Here is a 21094-nt window from a genome sequence, read left to right as displayed (position 1 = left end):
ATCAGTTTTTCTATCTCAGCTTGTGTTGTTGTGGCTGGTTGTTGTTTTTCCTGGCAGCATCAAGTTTTGGGGTTTCTGACCTTTGTGCTAGAATTTGTACTGTACTGTAAGGCTCAATCTTGGTGTATTTACGCCTTACATATATGAATATACATTTCTTCTCTGTAGCAGGATGGATGGATGGATGGATGGATGGGTGGGTGGGTGGGTGGGTGGATGGATGGATGGATCGATCTATCTATCTATCTATCTATCTATCTATCTATCTATCTATCTATCTATCTATCTATTTATTTTTTCCTCTCTTATTTTGTTCACAAATAATTCAAGGCGGTAAGCATATCCAACACAACTTCCTCCTTCTGTTTTCCCACAACAACAAACATGTATGGAAGATTGAGCTGAGAATGAGTGGCTGGCCCAAAATCACCCATCTGACTTTCATGGTGAAGGTGGGACTTGAACTCAGGATCTCCCATTTTCTAGGCTGATGCCTTAACCATTAGACCAATTCTTGCTTGCTTTTTGGAAGGAAGGACCCAATTACTCCTAACCAGTTCTAATGAATACCAGTATAACCCCAAATTTTAGTGTGAATCAGATTTACCTAAGAGGCATATTTGACACAGAGAGCATATTAGGCTAAGAAATTGGGCTTAACAATTAAATTGTGTAATACTGAATTTGGAAGTTAGTAAATTCCATCAAGTTCAAGTTCACCACAGTAGTGTGGTGCCACACATCACACCTGCATGCAAACATGTTTGCTAATTTTTCTCTTTACTTCAGAAACAACTTTCCCTACCCTGGTATCTTTCAGGTTTATTGCAATTAGTCTTGGTAATTCTGGATGCGGCAGTCCAAAGGATAATATATAATCCTATAATATAAATCCTGCTTTAGACATATGCACAAGAATCTTAGCTGCTTCTAATTGTGTGTGAAATTCTTTCCTTGCCAGTAACCTGTGTGTGAATTTTTCCAGACACGGTGATTAGGACAAGAGATTTCTGCAATCTTTGTGTAGATTGGCACACTGTGGAATGATTGGAAATCAAGCAAGCTTTGAGAATTCAAAGTCCTCTTGTTAAACAAAACAAAAAATCAAGATAACATGGTCTTCTGTTTAGAGAAATGCATCCTTTTCCAGTTGGGTCTCTAGTTAGTAAACGACTAGACTTTTTAGGCATTCTTCTTATCAGTGGTGATGAGCAAAAGCTTTCACTCTGTTTCATTTTACTTTTATGATGTTTCATAAACAGATTGAAACAGATTATTTTGTTTACCTTGCGATGTTTAGTAGAAAATATTTGATATATTTGCAGTCTATTTTTGGCTGTCAAAATGAGTAATTAAGATAAGCGTGGAGAATATACAATTCAATTTTAGGAGACTTTTGAAAAACAAAAGAGTTCCTGAGGAGTCACTTGGGATTTTGCTTGTGGTGAATGGCTTCATTCACATATCGCCTTGGCTCCTAGGCTACTTGAGAGATGGAGGAAATCCATAATTAGCATAGATGCTACTTAAATGGCTTGGCAACACATGACAGTACTCCTGGGTATTTTCTGGCCTGAGCTGCCGAGCATCTTTTTTTTTCCTTCCAATGTTTGTAGGGAAAGGAGGAGGAAGTGTGTGTGTCTTGGTCAAAGTCCTTAGTGGAGAATAGAATGCCAGGTTTTGAGGTGTGGTGCTTATCTAGAGGAGTGGTTTGGAGAAGTGACATCAAAAGGCTCCACACCTTCATTGGCTATTCAGGATTCACAGGTTGCTCCATGCTTCATTTACCATCTACAGTGCCTGGCTGAGATGATGAATGATGTTGATCTGGGAAGAGACGAATACCGTGGACAGCCTTCCAGTGTTCGGTGAAGATGGGATGAGTTTTTCTGTAAGAAAGCAAGGTAATTTTCAAAGAAAGGCCCAGATTTTGAGGCAGAGAAAAGCTTCTTGTGGAAATAGGAAGAAAACTGGAGAGAGGGAGGGAGGGAGGGAGGGAGGGAGGGAGAGAGAGAGAGAGAGAGAGAGAGAGAGAGAGAGAGAGAGAGAGAGAGAGAGAGAGAGAGACGGAGAGACGGAGATGAAAGTAATTGCAGCTGATTGTATATGATTCCTACACACATAGGCCTGTTGCCACTTGTTTGTCTGCCTGCTAAACCTCTTAAGGGTTTGGTGGAGAGCACGCGGCATGGCAGGACATGTACTAGTGCTGTGGAGAAAATGTGTTTTGGGTTATGAAATGCTGACTTCCATTTAAGATGGTGAGCTTTTTCCAGAGTGGCTGAAGATGGAGGAGTTGTAATCTAGCAGAGGGTTGATGAAGGAAATGTTAACAGGGGATTGGGATCAGAAAAGGCTCCAAGTAGGTTTCATTAGCGGCTCCCTTTTTGGTTCTGAGGCTGTGTTGACAATTCTGTCCCTCACGGCTGCTTCATGTGAGATTTGTGATCAAAGACCAACCCATTTCAATAATTTTCATTTTAACAAAGGCAGTATATGATTGTGATGGTAAACATGTTTTAATACATCTGGGTTTTGTTCAGATAGATTTGTATCCTTTTTTTTTTTGCCCTGTGTCAGATGGAAATAAGGGAAACAATTATTTAATAAATGGTCGGAAGAAATTAGACCTGTATCTTTCCATGTGCAGCCATCTTTTAACAGTAGACTAGATCATTGAACTATGTGTGATGGATCAGACTGTAACTAGTATTTCTTATGTATGTGACAATAACAGTTTCAGGCACTCTTAGGGTCTGTGTTCATGTAGGAAGCCAAACCTCCTTTTTCCCATTAGCCTGGTGTTTACTGATGCCTCTGATATAGACAGAGAAACCTAATCTAGAGGTCATGAATGCCCATTGATTGCAACAAATTAAAATGGCTTTTTAGTTATATAGGTAGTCCTTGAGTTACAACCACAATTGAGCCCAAAATTTATGTGAAACATTTGTTAAGTGAGTTTGCCCCATTTTACGACTTTTTGTCACAGTTGTTAAGTGGAAATAATTGCATTTGTTAAGTTAGTAACATGATTATTAAGTGACTCTGGATTCCCCATTGACTTTGGTTGTTAGAAGGTTGCAAAAACTGATCACCTGACCCCAGGACACTGCAGTGGTTGTAAGTGTGAAAAATAGTCATAAGTCACTTTTTTCTGTGTTGTCGTAACTTTGAATGGTCACTAAATGAACTGTTGTAAGTCGAGGACTACTTGTATAACTACTGCATCTTGAGATACAGAGGAACATTACACGGTTTTAAAATAAGCTTTTTCTTTCCTCAGAAAATTCAAATTTCTTGGATGCCCCGTGTCCTGGCAGAGATGAGGGAGTCGTAATATCTACTGCCCTGAGCATGAGTGTCTCAGAATATTCAATGAGGCAGTTGCCTGAAACTTTAATCAGTGCTCCCCATATTTTGGATGACTGGAAGAACATGGCGCAAACTCCTTCGGATGCTTCTTCGCTCCTGAAGACTGAAGTGCTGAACAATGCCAACAACAATGCCTCCTCAGGGCCCTGGAGAAGCCTGAGGAGCCCTTCCCTTTCTGCTGCTGCCTCTCATTCCAAACTAGGCTATCTAGAGCGGGTTCTCTTGGAGATTGTGGAATCCGAACGCATGTACGTGCAGGATTTACGAAGCATCATAGAGGTTAGTACGATTGATGTGTTGGACTCTTTATATCACTTCACTGCTACACTTTAGATGCCTTAAGGTCCTCCCTTCATCTGATTTTGCCACTGAAGTCTTCCTCTAACCAAGGGGGGAACCTGACTAGAAGCTGGGAAGAGCTGTAGATCTTCATGCTGCTTTCATTTCACTTTAAAGGTGCCCCCACTGTGTGTCTGGGTAGTGCCTTTATGCCTTCCTATCAGCCACGGATTTCACTGACCCCTTTCCACATAGGAATATAGTATCTTGGCCATTTCCCCACACAGTTTCATGGAAGACCTTTTGCCTGTCATGTCAGATTATGTGAAGGTGATCCTCATGATTGACCTAAAGTTGCCCCAGTGATTTCTCTGCTAATCTGCTATCATGAATACTATATAAAAAGGAAATGGCTTCTTGGCAGATAGTATCTGAGCAGAGTGCAAGCATGATAAATTGTCCAATGGGAGCTATCGTCAAGGTAAGATAAATTCTCCCCTCAGGGCACTGATTAGGGTACCTGATAGGGTTGTGGCACAACTCCCACAATACTGGGTTAGAACTCATGGTGGTGGTCTGCCCTGTTTTCTTGCTTCCTGGCTTCATGGTGATGCTCATGGCATAATGTGACTTGGCAGAATTACTTGGGGAACATCATAGACACTCAGGAGCTGTTGTTGCGGCCAGAACAAGTCAGCGCACTCTTTGGGAACATTGAAGACATCTACGAGCTGAACAGGTGAGTAATAACCCATAGCCCTTAGAGCTTCCCTGTCATTTTAATTGTTGCTCACTTTACACAGTTCCCCTATAAAGGTTCGGTTCTCTCTGAAATAGAAAGCATGGCAGGAAAAAATTCGATTCCCGTAAAGCTCTGTACCACCACTTCAACCCATCCAATTAAGACAGCCTTGGGTGATGCAATAGTTATTGCCTTCAGCTAGTCCTTGCTGTCACTGACTTACGTTTCTCACTTTCAACCAGATTTTTAAAAAATCAAGGACCTAGGAAAATGATTTGCCCTTTAATGGGGAACATGTCCAAGTCCTTTTCCTACAGGAGATGTATTTGTATTTGCTGTCCCTTCCCTAATTTTTTTTCGTCCACATAAGTATGAATTTTATTATGATCTTTTAAAAATATGTTTTATTCCCAGTATGAATTAAGGCCTTAAATGTCTTGAAATCAGATTACCTGAAAGACTGTCTTCTCCTTTCTACCCTTATTATGATCTTAAGTTTTCTTGGGTGATCAGGCTGTTACGATTCTGGATAAAATATTGGAGAGTAATGTGATAAATTCATGCAAAGAGAGATGATGTCTCCTTTTACTTTGGCTTATTAGAAGTAAAAGCCAAGCTAGATGTTCCACCCACACCAAGGAATCAATCAGTTTGATTTTGTTTGGCTTTGTATATTAGGGTACTGCAGAGTTTGTACTCATGGTATGGTTTGCATATAATGGTGAACCTGAAAACATGGCTTGGTATTATGCGTGAACCGAGTCTGGTTCAAACAGCTTTCTATAGTGAAGAGAATGGTTTAGCAGCAAACAGCATCTTCCTACCATGATTGGCTAGAAACTCCTAGAGCAGATAAGTAACAGTCCTTTTTGTGTCAGTAACCTATAAGGAACCGAAGGATCAAGGGACAGATTGAGTCCAATTTGCTACTGGGTGTTCCGTGCCAACTTTGCAAATCTGCTTCCTCTCCTGTGTTTTATCTATCATCTTAAACTTGTAAGTCCCTGGGGCAGAAATTGCCTCATTATTTTGGGTCTATGAAAAACATATACATTGGAGAAATACAGTATTCTCAGTTTAGGATCCCAAATGTATTAATGTTAACAGGTATGACTATATAGGTGGCTGCTGAATGAGAACCAGCTGGTTGTTCAGCTGGCGGGTGTCCCCTCTTTCTATATAACATCTGCCTTGTGTTTTTGGTTCCTTTGACAGTGGTGGACAGGTTTCCCCTGTACAGGTGGGTATTGGGCCCAAACCCAATTGCATGGCCTGCTGCTCTGCATTTAATTCTGAAACTGCAGTGTATTAAGGGTTGTTTTGAAGTTTGTCTCCAGCATGTTCCTGTTTGCTCTGTGGATGTATGTATAAGTTTCTATCACATGTTATTTTTTTTTATCTTGAGTTGACTGATAAATTTTTCTTTCTGTTTCAATGTCTATGCAGTGAATTACTGCAAGAACTCGATAGTTGCCATAATGACCCCGTTGCCGTGGCGCAGTGTTTTGTACACAGGGTAAGCAGATAAAACCGATGTTGCTTTATGCTCATCTCTGATTGTTCATAATTGGGTGCATAATTGGGTAGTTCGGCACGCCCTTCTCTTGAGTGAGTGCTTTGTCACCCTTCACTGGGTTGCTTCCATTAACGCAGAAGTCCACAGGCCCTAAAGCCACATGACATAATACCACTGGGGAGAGATGACATCACAGCTCCATTTCAGGAACAAGATGTTTGACTAAGAAATAGGAAGGGAAGGATAGGGGTGGGAGCACCAAATCTTTCAGAAGTGAAACACTTTCTTTCTCTTTTCTTAAGAGGTTTTCTTAAAATCGCTAAAAGCCAAGATTGACCACTCTGCTCTGCTGGGTGAGGGAATTAGTGGCAGCTTGGGGGCTGAAAATTTTGCCTAGCTGTGCATGAAAGAGAACAGGGGTTAGGGATCCTCGATGCTCTCTGAACTTGCTTGTTTTCTTGCAAATGTTTCATTACCCAAACTACTGTATTTTTCAGAGTATAAGATGCACCGGAGTATAAGACGCACCAAGATTTTGAAGAGGCAATTTTTAAAAAAGTTTTTGCACTCTGCAGACCTCCCCAAAACAGCCCATTATTTTTTTTTTGCAAAAACGGGCCCTTTTTTATCAAAAAAAGAGCATGCATAGCGTTTAGGAAGCTTATAGAGGCTCCTGGGGGCTGGGGGGCAAAAAGCAGCCTGTTTTTCGCTCCTTTCTCCCCTCCCCAGCCCCCAGGAGCACTCTGGAAGCCTCCTAAAGGCTATGCATGGCCATTTTTGCAAAGGGGACGGGGTTTCAAGAGGCCAAAAATGCTGTATCCAATCTATAAGACACACCCAGATTTTCAGCCTCTTTTTTGAAGGAAAAAGGTGCATCTTATACTCCGAAAAATACGGTAGGTAACATCATCAGTGCTAGTCCAGGAGTTATCGCCTAAACATATCCAGTGAGGTTGGCATTGGTATCTGTGCTGGACATCTGGCAGAGATATTTGCAGAATGGTTGACATTAGGGAACAGCTTGAATTGAACTTGTCTTACGGATCTTTCTTCTCTTTCCCCAACAGAGCCAAGACTTCAACATCTATACTCAATACTGCAATAACTATCCAAAGTGAGTGTCCTTTGTCACGCAAAAAGGGGACGTGATTTCGTGATAACAAGGACAGCTTGTTCTCCCTATTAATGGAATCTTTTTACATATGTTGTAAAATGCTTCTGGGTCATCTCAGTGTATGCTAAGAATAGTTCGTATATAGGACTAAGATATACAGTATTGTGCAAGTCTATTTAATTCATATTCAGTGACAAGGTGTCTCAAAACTTAGAGCTAGATTTTCCAGCTTGTTTTGAGGGTCAGCCATGCAGTGTCAACAGGCACCCAGATTGCTCCGCTAGATAAATCAGAATTAAGTAAGTGCAGCTATTTTACCTAAATTCCTGAGATTATGGGCAATTGTGTTAAGGAATGCACCCGCATCTTTGGGCAAGATCACATGATTGTGCCCAGAGCCTGACTAAGTAAGAACTGCTAAGTAATTACTTGCAAGTCAAGGATTACCTGTACAGCCCTCATCCTTCAGCTGCTGATTCATTTGGCATTTCTACATAACCACTCTTCCCCATAAATATTCAGAATCATACTTGGATCATCATCGCAGAAGTATTTCAGTGCTGAGAAACCTTGCAAATTGTCCAGCACATATTTTGACTGGTCCCTGAGGGAGTGCAAAACTAGGCACTCCCATCAACAGCCCAGTTCTCGTCCTTCACCTACCATGCTTGTTTTGTGGTAAAGGGTTAACACAGCCATTCAGTAAGGAAACAGCAATGCCATTTCCAGTTGTACTGCAAAGAACAAGGAAATAGCACTCGAGTGTTGTGACGCAAAGCCAGTTGAGATAAGAATTGCCCCCAGTGGGAAAATGCGAACCCTGCAGCTCCAGTGGGAATACTGTCTTTGCAGCGTTTTCTCTTGAGCAGCAGCTGAGCTGGAAACTAATTCTGCTCAGTTAAGAAAAAGATGACCCCAAGACTAATAATTTGGCGGCACTGAACATGCACAGGGATTTGTTAATAATTGTTAGATCTGGCCAGAAATGGTTCCAGATTCTTTCTGTAAAAACTTTGCAGGAATGGTTGATTTTTGTAAATTTGTAGCAATGTGCCATTGCTGATCCAAGAAGTGGTGCTTTTTGTGGGCTTGTGTGGCAACTGTGTGATCCAGTGACGTGCGGTAAGGGTTATGGCTGGTGAGGCTGGTGACATCATCAGGAAGGCGGGGAATGGGACCACGTGTGCAGGAGGCTGAGGCAGCCTCAGCCTCCAGCACACGTGGTCCCATTCCCCACCTTCCTGAGTGAACATTAAGGGGACCGCGGAGTGCACTGATCCGTGTAGCATTGCTTCCTTCCCCCCCCCACTCCTTCAAGGTCTCCCACCAACCCAAAGCCTGATCCCCAGCTCCCTTCTGCATCCCCCTAACCCCTCCTGCACGGCTTCTTCAGCGTCATCACCTCAGCGAAGCCCTGCCTTGGCAGCCAGCAAAAGACCCGCCGGCTCTCGGGAATGGCCCCACATCAAACGAGAGACTCACCTACAGGGCGGGCCTTTCCCAAGCCGCCGACTCCGAGAAAAAAAATCGGGGTGAGGGAGGGAGACGCACAAAATGGGGGCAGGAGCTTCCCAGGGGTGTGGGAGAGGAGGAAGAAGAAGAAGAGCCCATCCAAGGCTTGCAGCCGCCGGCGCCCACAAACGCGGGCCCGTGGCAGTGGGTTGCTTTGCGTTTGCTTCCTAAAGACCCGAGAGGCGGCGGGCCGGCTGTGTGGTTGTCAAGCGGCTTCACCAATCGCTGCCCAGGAAAAGCCGCTCCGCGGGGCCCGGCGGCAAGGCTTGAGCGGGGTGAATGGGAAAGCAACAAAAGGGGCTGCGCTTTCACCCCGCTCAAGCCTTGCCGCCTGCAGCCACCTCCCGCCCTCGCTGCCCTTTTCGTTGCTTTCCCGCCCACCCTTGTTGCCCCTTTCGTTGCTTTCCCATTCAGGCGGCTGCGCTTCCCATTCCCATTTCCCATTCAGGCGGCTTCCCATGCAGGCGGCAAGGCTTGAGCAGGGTGAAAGCGCAGCCCCTTTCGTTGCTTTCCCATTCAGGCGGCTGCGCTTTCGTGCCTTCGTCATGCGGCAGCGCCGACAACATTTCTGCCTCCGCCCTCCGCAGCTCCCGGGCGCGGCCAGCCGGATGTAGCCACAGCGACGCCGAGGCGGTCCGGGCGGACGAAAGAGCGAGCGAGGCAGCCTGGTCCTCGGTCACTCGCCCGCCGGACTGCCTCGGCGCCATTCTGGCTACCTCCGTCCGGGCGCGCCCGAGAGCTGCGGAGGCAGAAATGTTGTCGGCGCTGCCGGATGACAACATCCGACAGCACTGACAACATTTGTTGTCGTCATCCGGCAGTGCTGACAACATTTCTGCCTCCGCAGTTCCTGGGCGCGGCCGGACGGATGTATATAATATTATAATATTATATATATATATAGTATATAATATTATATACTATTATTTCATGAAGAGAGGTGAGGCTCTGCCTCCCCTGACCGCACATCCCTGGTGTGATCCCAGGCAAATACACACAGAAGAGAAGGAGACATTAAGGCAGTGGTTCTCAACTGGGGGACCCCTTTGGGGGGGTCGAATGACTCTTTCACAGGGGTTGCCTAAGACCATTGGAAAACACATATTTTGGATGGTCTTAGGAACCGAGACACCAATTTTATGATTGGGGGTCACCACAACATGAGGAACTGGATTAAAGGGTCACGGCATTGGGAAAGTTGAGAACCACTGCATTAAGGGGATGACAACCGGACACAATTCTGCTGTCTCTGGTCATCTTCTGACTCATTGTTTTAGCCCAGTGATGGCTAACTTTTTTTGTCCTTGTGTGCCAAAAGCATGATTGTGCACATGAGCCCCACCCATAATGCAATGCATGTGCAACACCCCCACCATGTGCCACGCTCCCTTACACAAGCACACGCTCCCTACCCCCATGCATGCGCATATGCACATGTCTCCATTTTGGGCCTAGCAGGCCTCCCGGAAGCCTCCTGGGACCAAACATGGGGTGCAGGGGGGCACCCCCCTGCTCTCCCCCGCCACCCCCCATATGCACACCCGTCTCCTGCAGAGACCCAAAAATAAGCTGGCCAATGGGAGGCGTGCGCACATGCACAGTGGAGCTGAGCTGGGCAATGGCTCGTGTGCCCGCAGAGAGGGCTCTGCGTGCCACCTGTGACACGCGTGCCATAGATTCGCCATCACAGTTTTAGACCCTTATTGCAGTCCTGCACTTGTTATTTACTTGTTAGCCACTCCAAGACGGAGTGGCTGTGGGTACCGGCTCCCCGGTTCAGCCAATTAATTCCATCATTGGCCATCGGAGGCATTCAACTTGCCCCCGTGGAGCGGGCGCACAATTTGGGCGTCCTCCTGGATGCTCGGCTGTCCATGGATGACCATGTGACAGCCGTGGCAAGGGGGGCGTTCCACCAGGTTCGCCTGGTGCGCCAATTGCGCCCCCTACTGGACCGGGACGCCTTACGCACGGTCACTCATGCGCTGGTGACGTCTCGCTTGGACTACTGTAACGCTCTCTACATGGGGCTTCCCTTGAAATGCACCCGGAGGCTACAGTTGGTCCAGAACGCAGCCGCGCGGGTAATTATGGGGAGTACTAGGTACTCCCTTGTGACACCGTTCCTGCGCGAGCTGCACTGGCTTCCTGTGGTCTATCGGGTGCGTTTCAAGGTTTTGATAACGATCTTTAAAGCGCTCCATGGCTCAGGACCTAGTTACTTGCGGGATCGTATTCTGCCCCATACATCCCTGCGACCAATCCGCTCGCACAGAGAGGGACTCCTCCAGGTGCCGTCCACCAGACAGTGCCGAGGGGCGGCGCCTAGGAGTAGAGCCTTCTCTGTGGCGGGCCCAGCCCTGTGGAATGACCTCCCCCCGGATATTAGGAATACCTCTGACCTCCGCTCCTTTCGTGTAAAGCTCAAGACCCACCTATTTCAAGTAGCTGGCCTGGCTCAACTTTGATCTAACTATATCGCTCCTGACGGGTTTTTTATTTGGGTATTTTAATTGTATTTAATTATTTAGGGGTTTTTAAACATTGTGTTTTTAATTGTTTTTATTCACCAACCCACCTCCTCCTTGTACATGTCTTGGTATACGTTTTTATTTATGTATGTCTTGTCTATATATTTATTTCCTATGTTTTATTGTACGCCGCCCCGAGTCTTTCAGGAGAGGGTGCGGCTAAGAAATATTTATTTATTTATTTATTTATTTATTTATTTATTTATTTATTTATTTATTTATTTATTATTTATTTATTTATTTATTTATTTATTTTGAGCAGATCTGTCACTGCATCCCTCAGAGAATGCAGTTAATTGTCTTCTTTAATGCCGTTCATTGTGTGTCGGCTTTAACTTTCCAGCTCTGTGGCAGCTCTGACTGAATGTATGAGGAACAAACAACTGGCCAAATTCTTTCGGGAGAGGCAGGAACAAATCCGGCACTCCTTGCCCCTTGGCTCCTACCTTCTCAAGCCTGTCCAGCGCATTCTCAAATATCATCTGCTTCTGCAGGTAACACAGTCTTCCAGAACAGGTTGTTTACATTATCTGATTCTGCAGCTTTGGAATCTCTTTTAAGTTTTTTTTTTAAAAATTGTGAAATGCAGTCTGCTCATTTTTCCTAAAATAGTAACAGCTACCTCTACAGTATCTTGTTCCAGGAAAGGCCATTTCTCCCTTAAAGAAGTCTTGGTTGATGTGGTATGCACACAGGGGTATGAAGAATTAATTTCCACAATATAGAGAACTGTGATTCATACCCCCATTGCCTCTTGATTGGAATTCTGGAACGTGCTTTACACGAGACTTTAAAATTGAAAGATGCATTTAATCCAAACTGCACTTGACCAGCTGCTATAGAGAAAAATGGATTTAGTCATGTAATAGCAACCTTCTGAGGACATTTCTGCCTACCAGTAACTTTGCGAACTCAGTTTTAACCTAAAAAGCTCTGCACAGGCCATCATTTACAGGACTGACTCTTTCCTCTGGCCTTGTGAGTTCATCTTGAGAAGGACTGCTGAAGCTTCTGATTCCATGCAATTAAAAGCACGGCACTCAAGAGGTGCACCTTCTTGGTAGCAGCCTGTATTATGAAATATGCTGCCTCCACCTGTTTGCCTTTTGCAAAGCAGTTGAAGAATTTTTGGTGCTAATGAAGGACCTGTAATATTCTTTTTAAGTTGATTTGTAATTACCCTACCCTATCTTATTTATATTCTTATAAATCACCTTGAAGAGAGCCAGTGTGATATAGTGATTAAAGCACCAGGCTAGAAATGAAAAACTAAGAGGTCTAGTTCCACCATAGGCACAAAGCCATCTTGGGCCAGTCACACACTCTGAGCCCTAGGAAGCAAGCAATGATGAATCACTTCTGAAGTCTTGTTAGAAAACTGTAGTGACTTGTCCAGATAGTCATCAGGAGTCAACGCTGACTCAAAGACACCAAAAGAGAGAGAGAGAGAGAGATTATATAAAGATATAGTGGTAGAAAGAATATTAAAAAAAAAGGATTGACTTCTCATTGGAATCAAACTTACGTGAAGCTGCTTAGATGGTATATATTCAAATGTAAGAGTTCCTTACTTGTTTTCCAGATGTGAAACATGTGAACATTACTCCACTGATAACTGGGGTTGATTTGTTTTCTAGAAAATTAATAAATATCTATTGAAAGTTCTTCACAGAAATCCATAATGCTCCATGCTAACTTTTTGGGTATGCTTTTCTCCTAGGAGATAGCAAAGCACTTTGACAGAGAAGGAGATGGCTACGAAGTGGTGGAAGAGGCAATTGCCACCATGACTTGTGTAGCTTGGTACATCAATGACATGAAGCGGAAGCACGAACATGCTGTGCGGCTGCAGGTAATTAGAAAGGAGTATCTTGAGCCTGATCTGCTCTCAATCTGAAATGTAGATGATAGATAGTTGTAGTACTTTCAGTGTAGTAGAGTCAAGTAAGTATATCCCTCTGCAAAATTCAGGTGATATTTCCTTACATGGTTCTAAAGGAACTCAAATATTTATGATATGATGTAACCTTAGAATGATGTCACTTTAGCAAGAAAAAGCAAAGCACAAATGTATTTATAACGGCTGCCAGGAAAATCAGAAATCATTCCTCTAGAATTTTCCATTTCCTTTTCTTTTTCCCCTATATTTTTTCTCTTATTTACTTTTCTTTATTCTTCTTTAATTCAAAATATGTATTGATTTTAATTCTGTCAAAAAATGTATTCAACAAACGGCTACAAGATTCAAACAACTTATTAAAAAAAAAACCTTAAATATTTTCTTTGCATCCCTTCAAATGGCTCTTCATAGACTTGCAAGCTTTTCCAGTCTGCTATCCTCCAGTTGTTCTGGACTTTTATTCCTATGACCGCTCTTCCCGGCACATCTGGAAAATCACCAGGGTACTGGAGGGCTCAGATATAAAAACATTAATCTTTCCCTTGGCTTTTGCAGGAAATCCAGTCTTTACTTATCAACTGGAAGGGCCCAGACCTGACAACTTATGGTGAGCTTGTCCTAGAGGGCACATTCCGGGTACATCGTGTCAGGAATGAGAGAACATTCTTCCTTTTGGACAAGACCTTGCTGATAACTAAGAAGCGTGGTGATCACTACATATTCAAAAGTCACATTCCAGTAAGTGGGGCATCCTTTCCGCTTCTCTTTTGCATTAGAAGTAAGTGTTTGCTTGCTATTTTGTTTGTTCTGTTCTTTTAAAATGAGATTGAGAATTTGATAACTTGGCCATCAAGATGAGGGGGTAGAAGCAAGAAGAGATGAAAAGGTTGACATTCTTTGTGGACTAAAATTTTTCTTTCTGACAGCTGAAGTTGATGTGAATTTATAATGACTTGTAGAGGCCCACAAGACCAACACCTCTGCCTGGATGGTTTTTTTTTTTAATTTCCTCCCTAGAATGCCGTCTTTTCATCCCATGCAGCCCTTTCCCCATCTAAAAAGCCAGAAGCATAAAAATGAGACTTTTCAAAACTCATACTAGCTTGAAAGGAATTTCTTATAAATTGGTTGCCCTTGGAAAAAACGATATTTATTTGTTATTTGCTGCCTATCTCACTGTGAGGCTGCTCTAGGTAGTTTACAATAATGAAAAGGAAGGAATGAAAAGAGTGTAAATGAAAGTGAGATAATAGAACGATGAAATAAACAATGAAAAAGAACGCATTGAGAATGCAACAATGTAAGGAAGATGGATGGGTAGACAGCAGAGAACAAGAGGGGGCAGGTGGGTCAATCCAGCAGCCACCTCTGGGTACATGTACACACAGACGCATACACACTTTGTATATACATATACAGTGCAGATACATATACATATATGTCTGTGTGTGTGTCCCCCTCCAGTCTTATTTGCATTACTATAGAGATGGTGAAGGCAAAGTTAAAGATAATAGCTGTTCTAGATGAATATTATTGTTAAACTGTTAATTTCATTATTAAACTAGTTAAGTATGTTATTGTTATTTCCTCCTAGCCAAAGATACCCCTCTCCAGCCCTTGTTTGAGTGTCCTTGCCTTATGTATTAACTTCAGTACTATACAAACTGCTTCAATGTAGTGCAGAGACTGTTCCCAGCCCCAGTGCAAACTCTCTTTTGAGCTAAAGGACCTCCCTTTCTTTTTCTGCACTAACAATACCATCCCATTCTAAAGGGACATAACAGCCACAACAGCTTTTTAAAAATACGTACAAAGTAAATCTGGCCGTGCACTTTTTTGGCCCAATAAAATGAAGAAGGCCTTCATGTCACTCTTTAAGAGTTATTCAGTGGAGGAGAGCTTCTCTTTCCTCAAGAGGGCATGGTGGGGGTGGGGGTGGGATAACAGGATGGCCCATTAATTGCTGTGGCTGCACTGACATCTCTTGTCTGGCCTGCAGTGTTCGTCTTTGATGCTGATTGCGAGCACACGGGACTCACTTTGCTTCACTGTCACCCACTACAAGCATAACAAGCAGCAGTATAATATTCAGGTGAGCTGAAGACCCATTGACGTTATGAGTGTGTTGACAGAAGTTGGTGAAGGTGATGGGTTCGAAGCTCAACGCTGGGCAATCTGCTTGTAGCAATTCTGGCAGAAGTGAGGGAATTGGGAAAACCAGCAGAAGAAAACTACTGAGAAAACTAAGTAGTTATAAGCTTCTCTGCGGCAAATGCAGGGATCAGACCGTGTTTGAAGGAAGGAGGTGTAAGGTAAGCAATAAAACCAGCTTAGGATTGGGGTGCAGCATCACATGATAAGAGCACATTAAGATAATCCATAGGAATGAAATTTGATAATTTGATAATCAATCCATAGGAATGAAATTTGAATGATTAAATGCAGGAGAAGTTAGGGTTGGAAATAATGAGCAGATATAAGAATGTACACTTTAAGCAAAGATTCAGAAGGCTGGGCTGTGGTAGGATCACATGTGCACAACTGCCTTTCAAACTCATGGAGTGTACTTTTGTTGCCAGGCCAAATCAGGGGACGAGAAGCGGGTTTGGACTCACCACCTCAAGCGCCTGATCTTAGAAAATCACCATACCATAATCCCTCAGAAAGTGAGTGGGTATTGTTTTCCCTTTGCCCTAATGGTCTTGCCGATGTCAGAAATGTTCTTTGGCCATTCTCTAAAGCATCTTCCCTAGGTGTTCTGCACTCGAGCTCCCATTGTCCCTAGCCTACCTGGCACTTGGGATTTATAGTCTGATGGCCTGGAGGACTCCATGCGTATTCTCAGATTTTATCAGAATTTGTGGATGGGGGAGGGAAGTAGTGAGTGAGAAGGGCGATACCTAAATTTGACAAACAAACAAAATAGCATCTAGTGAAATCATTGGCCATGCTGGCTGGGGCCGTTGGGAGCTGAAAATGAGCCTTTCCAGTCCGCCTGGAGACATTTTGGTCACCCTGTATATTTTTTCCCCGGAATCCCTTTAGCGTACGTTCACCCTCTTCACAAATCTTTGAAAGTCCAATAATAATTTCTAAACATAAGAATTCTTCTAAATGGGATGGGGAACATCTATGTGGATGTTGGTGCTTATGCTGAGGTTGGCAATTAGTATCCAACCGCATTAAAGGTTAATGCCTGAAGCAGGGGAATTTGTTCTTGTGTTTTTTGCACACGAAAATTAAGTGGAGAGAAATATCTCCTCTCCCCTCCCCTGTCTCTTCTTTGGGAATGACAAAGGGGTTGGCATATATTCATTTCAGTATCATAGCTTTGTTTCTTTATTTGTGAACCTCAACCACTAAAGCAATTCTACCTTTTCTTCAGGCCAAAGAAGCCATCTTGGAAATGGACTCGTTCTGTAAGTTTCCCTTCTTCTTGTCTCAGATGTCTGTTTCCTGTTTCATTCTTCCTGTCCACTGCATCATTGGTACATGCAGTCAATAAATATGTTATAACACCCCATCTGGAGAGGTTAAGTTCGATATTAGATTATTTCATCAACTTGGGGGAATTTTACAGGATGGAAAAAGCAGTAATAAACAGAATGTGGATTCATCATCCCTTATAGCTATTCCAAGTTCTGTCTCCTGTAATTTAATATCTTTGTCACTGTCTTGGCTTCTTTGTATGATTCAATATTAAATGGATTAAGAGTAATGTCACTGCGTTAAATGTTTGCTAGTCTGAACTGAATAGCTGAACTGAAAGAGTTACTGCGCAGGTCATAAGGTCTTATCAGCAATGATGTACTGCGCCTGCTCTTCACACATTCCAGAGACTTCTCTTTCCCTTTTGATCTTTGTCCGTCTGCCAGGAAGCTGGTAGGCAAACTGTTTCTGCCAAAATGTAACAATTAGATAGATTTGTTTTATTTCTTTATTTTCTTATTTTTGTATTAAAGCTTGTTTTTAATTAGAATATGTTTTCCGGGATTTTATTTCTTTTTTTTCGCACCTTAAAGATAATGCTGTTTGGAAAAGCCGCGATCTAAGACCTCATCTAGTTCAGGGTGAAATATCTTCCCCTGACAAGTAAAATGATGCTTGTTCTTGTAAATCAGGAGGTAACATGGGCTTGCAGTATTTTTAAGACCCAGACCCAATTAGAACTCCATTCCCTCATGTATTCTACATTCTGGTCAGACATAACAAACATAATTGATGTCTTTTTCACAAACATGCCTCTACTCCTTTCAGATCCTCCTCACTTCAAATACAGTCCTGAGCACTTGAAGAAGTCCTTATCATGCCAACAGCCTGAAGACATCCTTAAACGGAGTCGGCCCGGACGTCGACAATCAGGTAAATTGTATGGGGGTGGGGGGCGGGTATGTCAAGAAGAAATGGTTGCTTCTATGTCCAGGGAGTGAATGTTGCAGGCCCTGTTGATGCAAACTCTGATCAGCAGCAATTGGATGAGAAGACAATTGTGCAAAGATCTCTGGAAGGTTTAGATTACAGGTAGTCCTCCACTTATCAGTTAGTGACTATTGAAGTTGCAACAAACCTGAAAAGGGGATTTATGGCCTGGATTCAAAGTTCTGGTGGTCAGGTCCCCTCTGTGGTCACATGATCAACCTTTGGGCGCTCGGCAATACAGCCATGTTTGTGACCATTTGCAGCATACTGCATTTTACGATGGTTTTGTGAAAAACCATCACTTCTGGGTTTTGGCAAAACTCTGCCCATAGCAAACCATTGATTTACTTAAAGACTGATGCAAAAATGTTATTAAATAGTGTCAGTCACACAACTGTTTTACGAGCATTACAACATTCGACTGTAATGGGCAAGCTCCATTATAGTCGTACGTCAAGGATTACATTTAGAACTTTTTATTTCTGTTAGTGGATCCTCCAGCCTGTTTTGGTTTGGGATGTTATTAGGCTTTTTTATATTTTGCTCTAGATCTCAGTACAGCTGACAGGGATTTTTTTTTTTTGCCAAGATCCAATGACCTCTGGCACATCTCACATACACAGCAGGTGAGGAGTATAGATTTGTGTATTTTGGACACTTCTGTGGGAATTTTCCCTTGAAGATAGAGTGCTCTTATCACCTCCGTTTCTGAAGAACGGTGATTTAGCAGTTGAAGAGAGGTTACTGAAATGCGTTGCTGTAAACTTTGTCGGACCAAAGAACAGAGAAAAGACCTAGAGACATCTGCATAGGCAGTTGAGCTTCAATGGTGGCAACAGGCATGAGCTTGAGAATGACCCACAAATCCTTATGGTCTGTCAGCTGTATGGTTTGCCTTGTCCAGCAGTGATGGGTCATACATCATTGTACAGGTAATCCTCAACTTACAACCACAATTCAGCCCAAAGTTTCTGTTGCTAAGCGTGACAGATATTTTTGCCCCATTTTATGACCTTTCTTGCCACAGCTGTTAAATGAATCACTGTCATTGTTAAGTTAGTAACATGGCTGTTAAGTGAATCTGGCTTCCTCATTGACTTTGCTTGTCGGAAAGTCGCAAAAGGGGATCACATGACCCTGGGACACTGCAACCGTCACAAATACGAGTCAGTTGCCAAGCATCCTAATTTTGATCAGGTGACCATGGGGATGCTGCAATGGTCGTAAGTGGGGAAAACAGTCGTTAAGTCCCTTTATTAGTGCTGTTGTAACTATGATCAGTCACTAAATGAGCTGTTGTAAGTTGAGGACTACCTGTATTAGCTCCAAATGACCCTGCAGTCCATTGGGAATGGGAGTGGCCAGAAGTCCATAGCATATCATGTGATTGTTTTGTAATTAGTGCTTCCCAGGTTTGAAATTAGACCGTTTAAATTGAGACGACATAATAATTCTCTGCGCAATACTTGAGATGAAAAATAATCTGGTCCCTGAATAATCTCTCTTCCATCTCTAAAGACAAGGACTGCTAATTCGCAGCTTGCATTTTCCAACATTGTGAAGAATTAGAATAGTAATAAATACCTTATTCTTGTTTTGAGGGGTTTGTTCTACAAAACGAATTAATCCCAATTGAATATATGTTGAAAACAGGGGACACTTTTGAATCAGGACTGATTAATTTCCTTGGGAAAATGGTGATTCAGAAAATGTTAGGAAGTGATGAATTGACCTGGGAAGCTGCAGGTTATATCCATAACAGAGCTAGCCAGATCCAGAAGTAAATTACCTCAGAAGTAATGTTTATGTTTTGGAAATGGGATGTTTGGGCTGGGCTAGTGCCCTTTAATCTGATCCAATTCATTGGGGTAGGGGTGGGGATATAAAATCCCCTCTTTTCTGAGATACTTTTCATTCATCCATAATATTTATGCCAAGTTTCTGTCAAAACTCAGTGTAACAGAATAGTTACATAGCATTTACTACATAAGTGTGGTTGTTGTATTTTGACTGTCATATTTTTGAGGCAACATTGCAGGGCCCTTACAGGAAATGAGCATGTTTGCCTCCCACCCTTTGACCGAAGCAGCTGCTAAGTTAAGTTACTGGGCCCGTTTCTTTTCTGAATTGCTCCAGAGCTTGGTGTAGTGGAAAACCTGCAAGTTAGCACAAGACTGGCCAAGCTGGTTCTTGTTTTACTGAATGACATTTGGATGTTGTAATTTCTGTTTCAATATGCATGAATATCTAAATTCCATTTGGGCCTACTCAGCCTCTTTACCTTACCCAAAGATGTGTGTGAGTCAAGTTTAGTTCTTTAATGCTCTGATAAAGAGCGCAAAAGTCTTACGCATAGATTTTAATCTTCGGTGGGTGTGCTAGCGGTGAAGGAAGCTGGCCCTTGCGGTTCAGCAGCCTGTGTGGGAGGGAGGAGAATTTTCCCATCATGAGGTGATTTAGGCCAGCCAATTTGAATTTATCATATTTCTAGAATATTGAAAGGGGTCTTAACACAGACTATGTTAAGAGTTAGAAACCTGTTTGTCCAAAGGAACCAGTTGCCTTGACTCCATGTTTAGGCAGCGGCGGTTGTCGAATTTTTATTGAAACACTTGCAGATGCTTCCTGTTGATCCTGGTTCTACGCCATCCTGAGGTTTCTAAATCATGTGGGACACCCACATATCCACCCCAGGCTCCCCATATGAGAACTCATCTTCAAATATATAGATGACAGAGTTCAAGAGCCAGCAGCGGTGAAGTCAGAAGATGCAGATCCGTTCTTTCTGTCACACGTCTAATCATATGAGAACCTCTAGAAGGGCTAAAATCTTGATTATCTGTTCTGACCTAGGCTTTCTAAGAGCATGAAGCAAACTCCTTGTCCTGACAAAAAAACCCTTTTTAATAATTGACTCTGAATTCTGCTCATTCACATCCAGCAAAGTCTTTCGAGGGAGGATTTACAGTCACAGACCTTATCTGGCTTGGAGAGCTGCCAGGCCGATATCTGCAAAACTTGGCAAGGCGTCTCGGAGAGTCACGAACCTATTAAGTGAACGAATTGTCTCCTGCAAACTCCACTCCCCTTTCGCTCTCTTTTATTTCCTCTGGGAGGGGCCCTTCATCGTCCACCTGTAGCCTTACTCCCAAATCAACCCATTGTTTAGCTGTTCCCTTCGTCTGGCAACTCTGCACATGCGCACACTGGGAACAGGCTCCAGCTGTTCATCTGCCTCACTGATGTCTGACTCTGAAGGCAGCTGATAACTGGCATATGGCTCTCTGCCCTCTCTGCCTCCGACACAGAGCCCTCATCAGAGCCTTCTCCAGCCTCCAGGACTGGCCCATGCGCCTCCCCAACCTCCTCACTTTCTGAATCTGCTGCCAGACTCGCTGGCCGTTGGTGGGCCACAACATTATCTACCCGCACTGAGAGTTTCAAAAGGTCTATGGGCTTCCGGGGTAGAATGGCAGACTAAGCAGGATTCTGTTTTTTTGCAAAGCCAACAAACATGGCCAACAAAGGAGCCAGTGAAGCCTTTTTGTTATTGTGAAAAAAAGAGTAATAGATAAAAATTAAAGCCAAACTGTTTGGCAAAGAAACATATGAGCACTCTATTTTTCCATACTGTTCTCTGGTGAGCTTCCTATCAATGGGAGCTCCTTTTTATAACTTTCGCTTGACAGAAAACAAGCATTGCACA

The 21094-nt window shown here is 43.2% G+C and overlaps 1 protein-coding gene across 6 annotated transcripts in view; it reads left to right on the top strand.

Annotated features, from left to right (window-relative positions):
* The window catches only part of PLEKHG3 (pleckstrin homology and RhoGEF domain containing G3), a 65871-nt gene that overhangs the window by 32376 nt on the left and 12401 nt on the right, over positions 1-21094 (top strand). For 3 of the 6 annotated variants that reach the window (XM_081954397.1, XM_081954396.1, XM_081954393.1), the window contains exons 2-13: positions 1798-1904; positions 3287-3654; positions 4293-4393; positions 5843-5912; positions 6980-7026; positions 11413-11563; positions 12790-12921; positions 13525-13707; positions 14969-15061; positions 15549-15635; positions 16355-16388; positions 17227-17331. In XM_081954397.1, coding sequence (XP_081810523.1) covers positions 1817-1904; positions 3287-3654; positions 4293-4393; positions 5843-5912; positions 6980-7026; positions 11413-11563; positions 12790-12921; positions 13525-13707; positions 14969-15061; positions 15549-15635; positions 16355-16388; positions 17227-17331 — 1459 coding nt within the window. In that variant the 5' untranslated portion in view covers positions 1798-1816. The remainder of the gene's footprint in view (positions 1-1797; positions 1905-3286; positions 3655-4292; positions 4394-5842; positions 5913-6979; positions 7027-11412; positions 11564-12789; positions 12922-13524; positions 13708-14968; positions 15062-15548; positions 15636-16354; positions 16389-17226; positions 17332-21094) is intronic. The other 3 variants (XM_081954398.1, XM_081954394.1, XM_081954395.1) reach the window with 1 other exon arrangement.

Source organism: Natrix helvetica (assembly GCF_964273705.1).
Source record: "Natrix helvetica genome assembly, chromosome: 1".
In the NCBI taxonomy this organism is placed as follows: domain Eukaryota; kingdom Metazoa; phylum Chordata; class Lepidosauria; order Squamata; family Natricidae; genus Natrix; species Natrix helvetica.
This window is presented reverse-complemented; position numbering and strand designations above follow the sequence as displayed.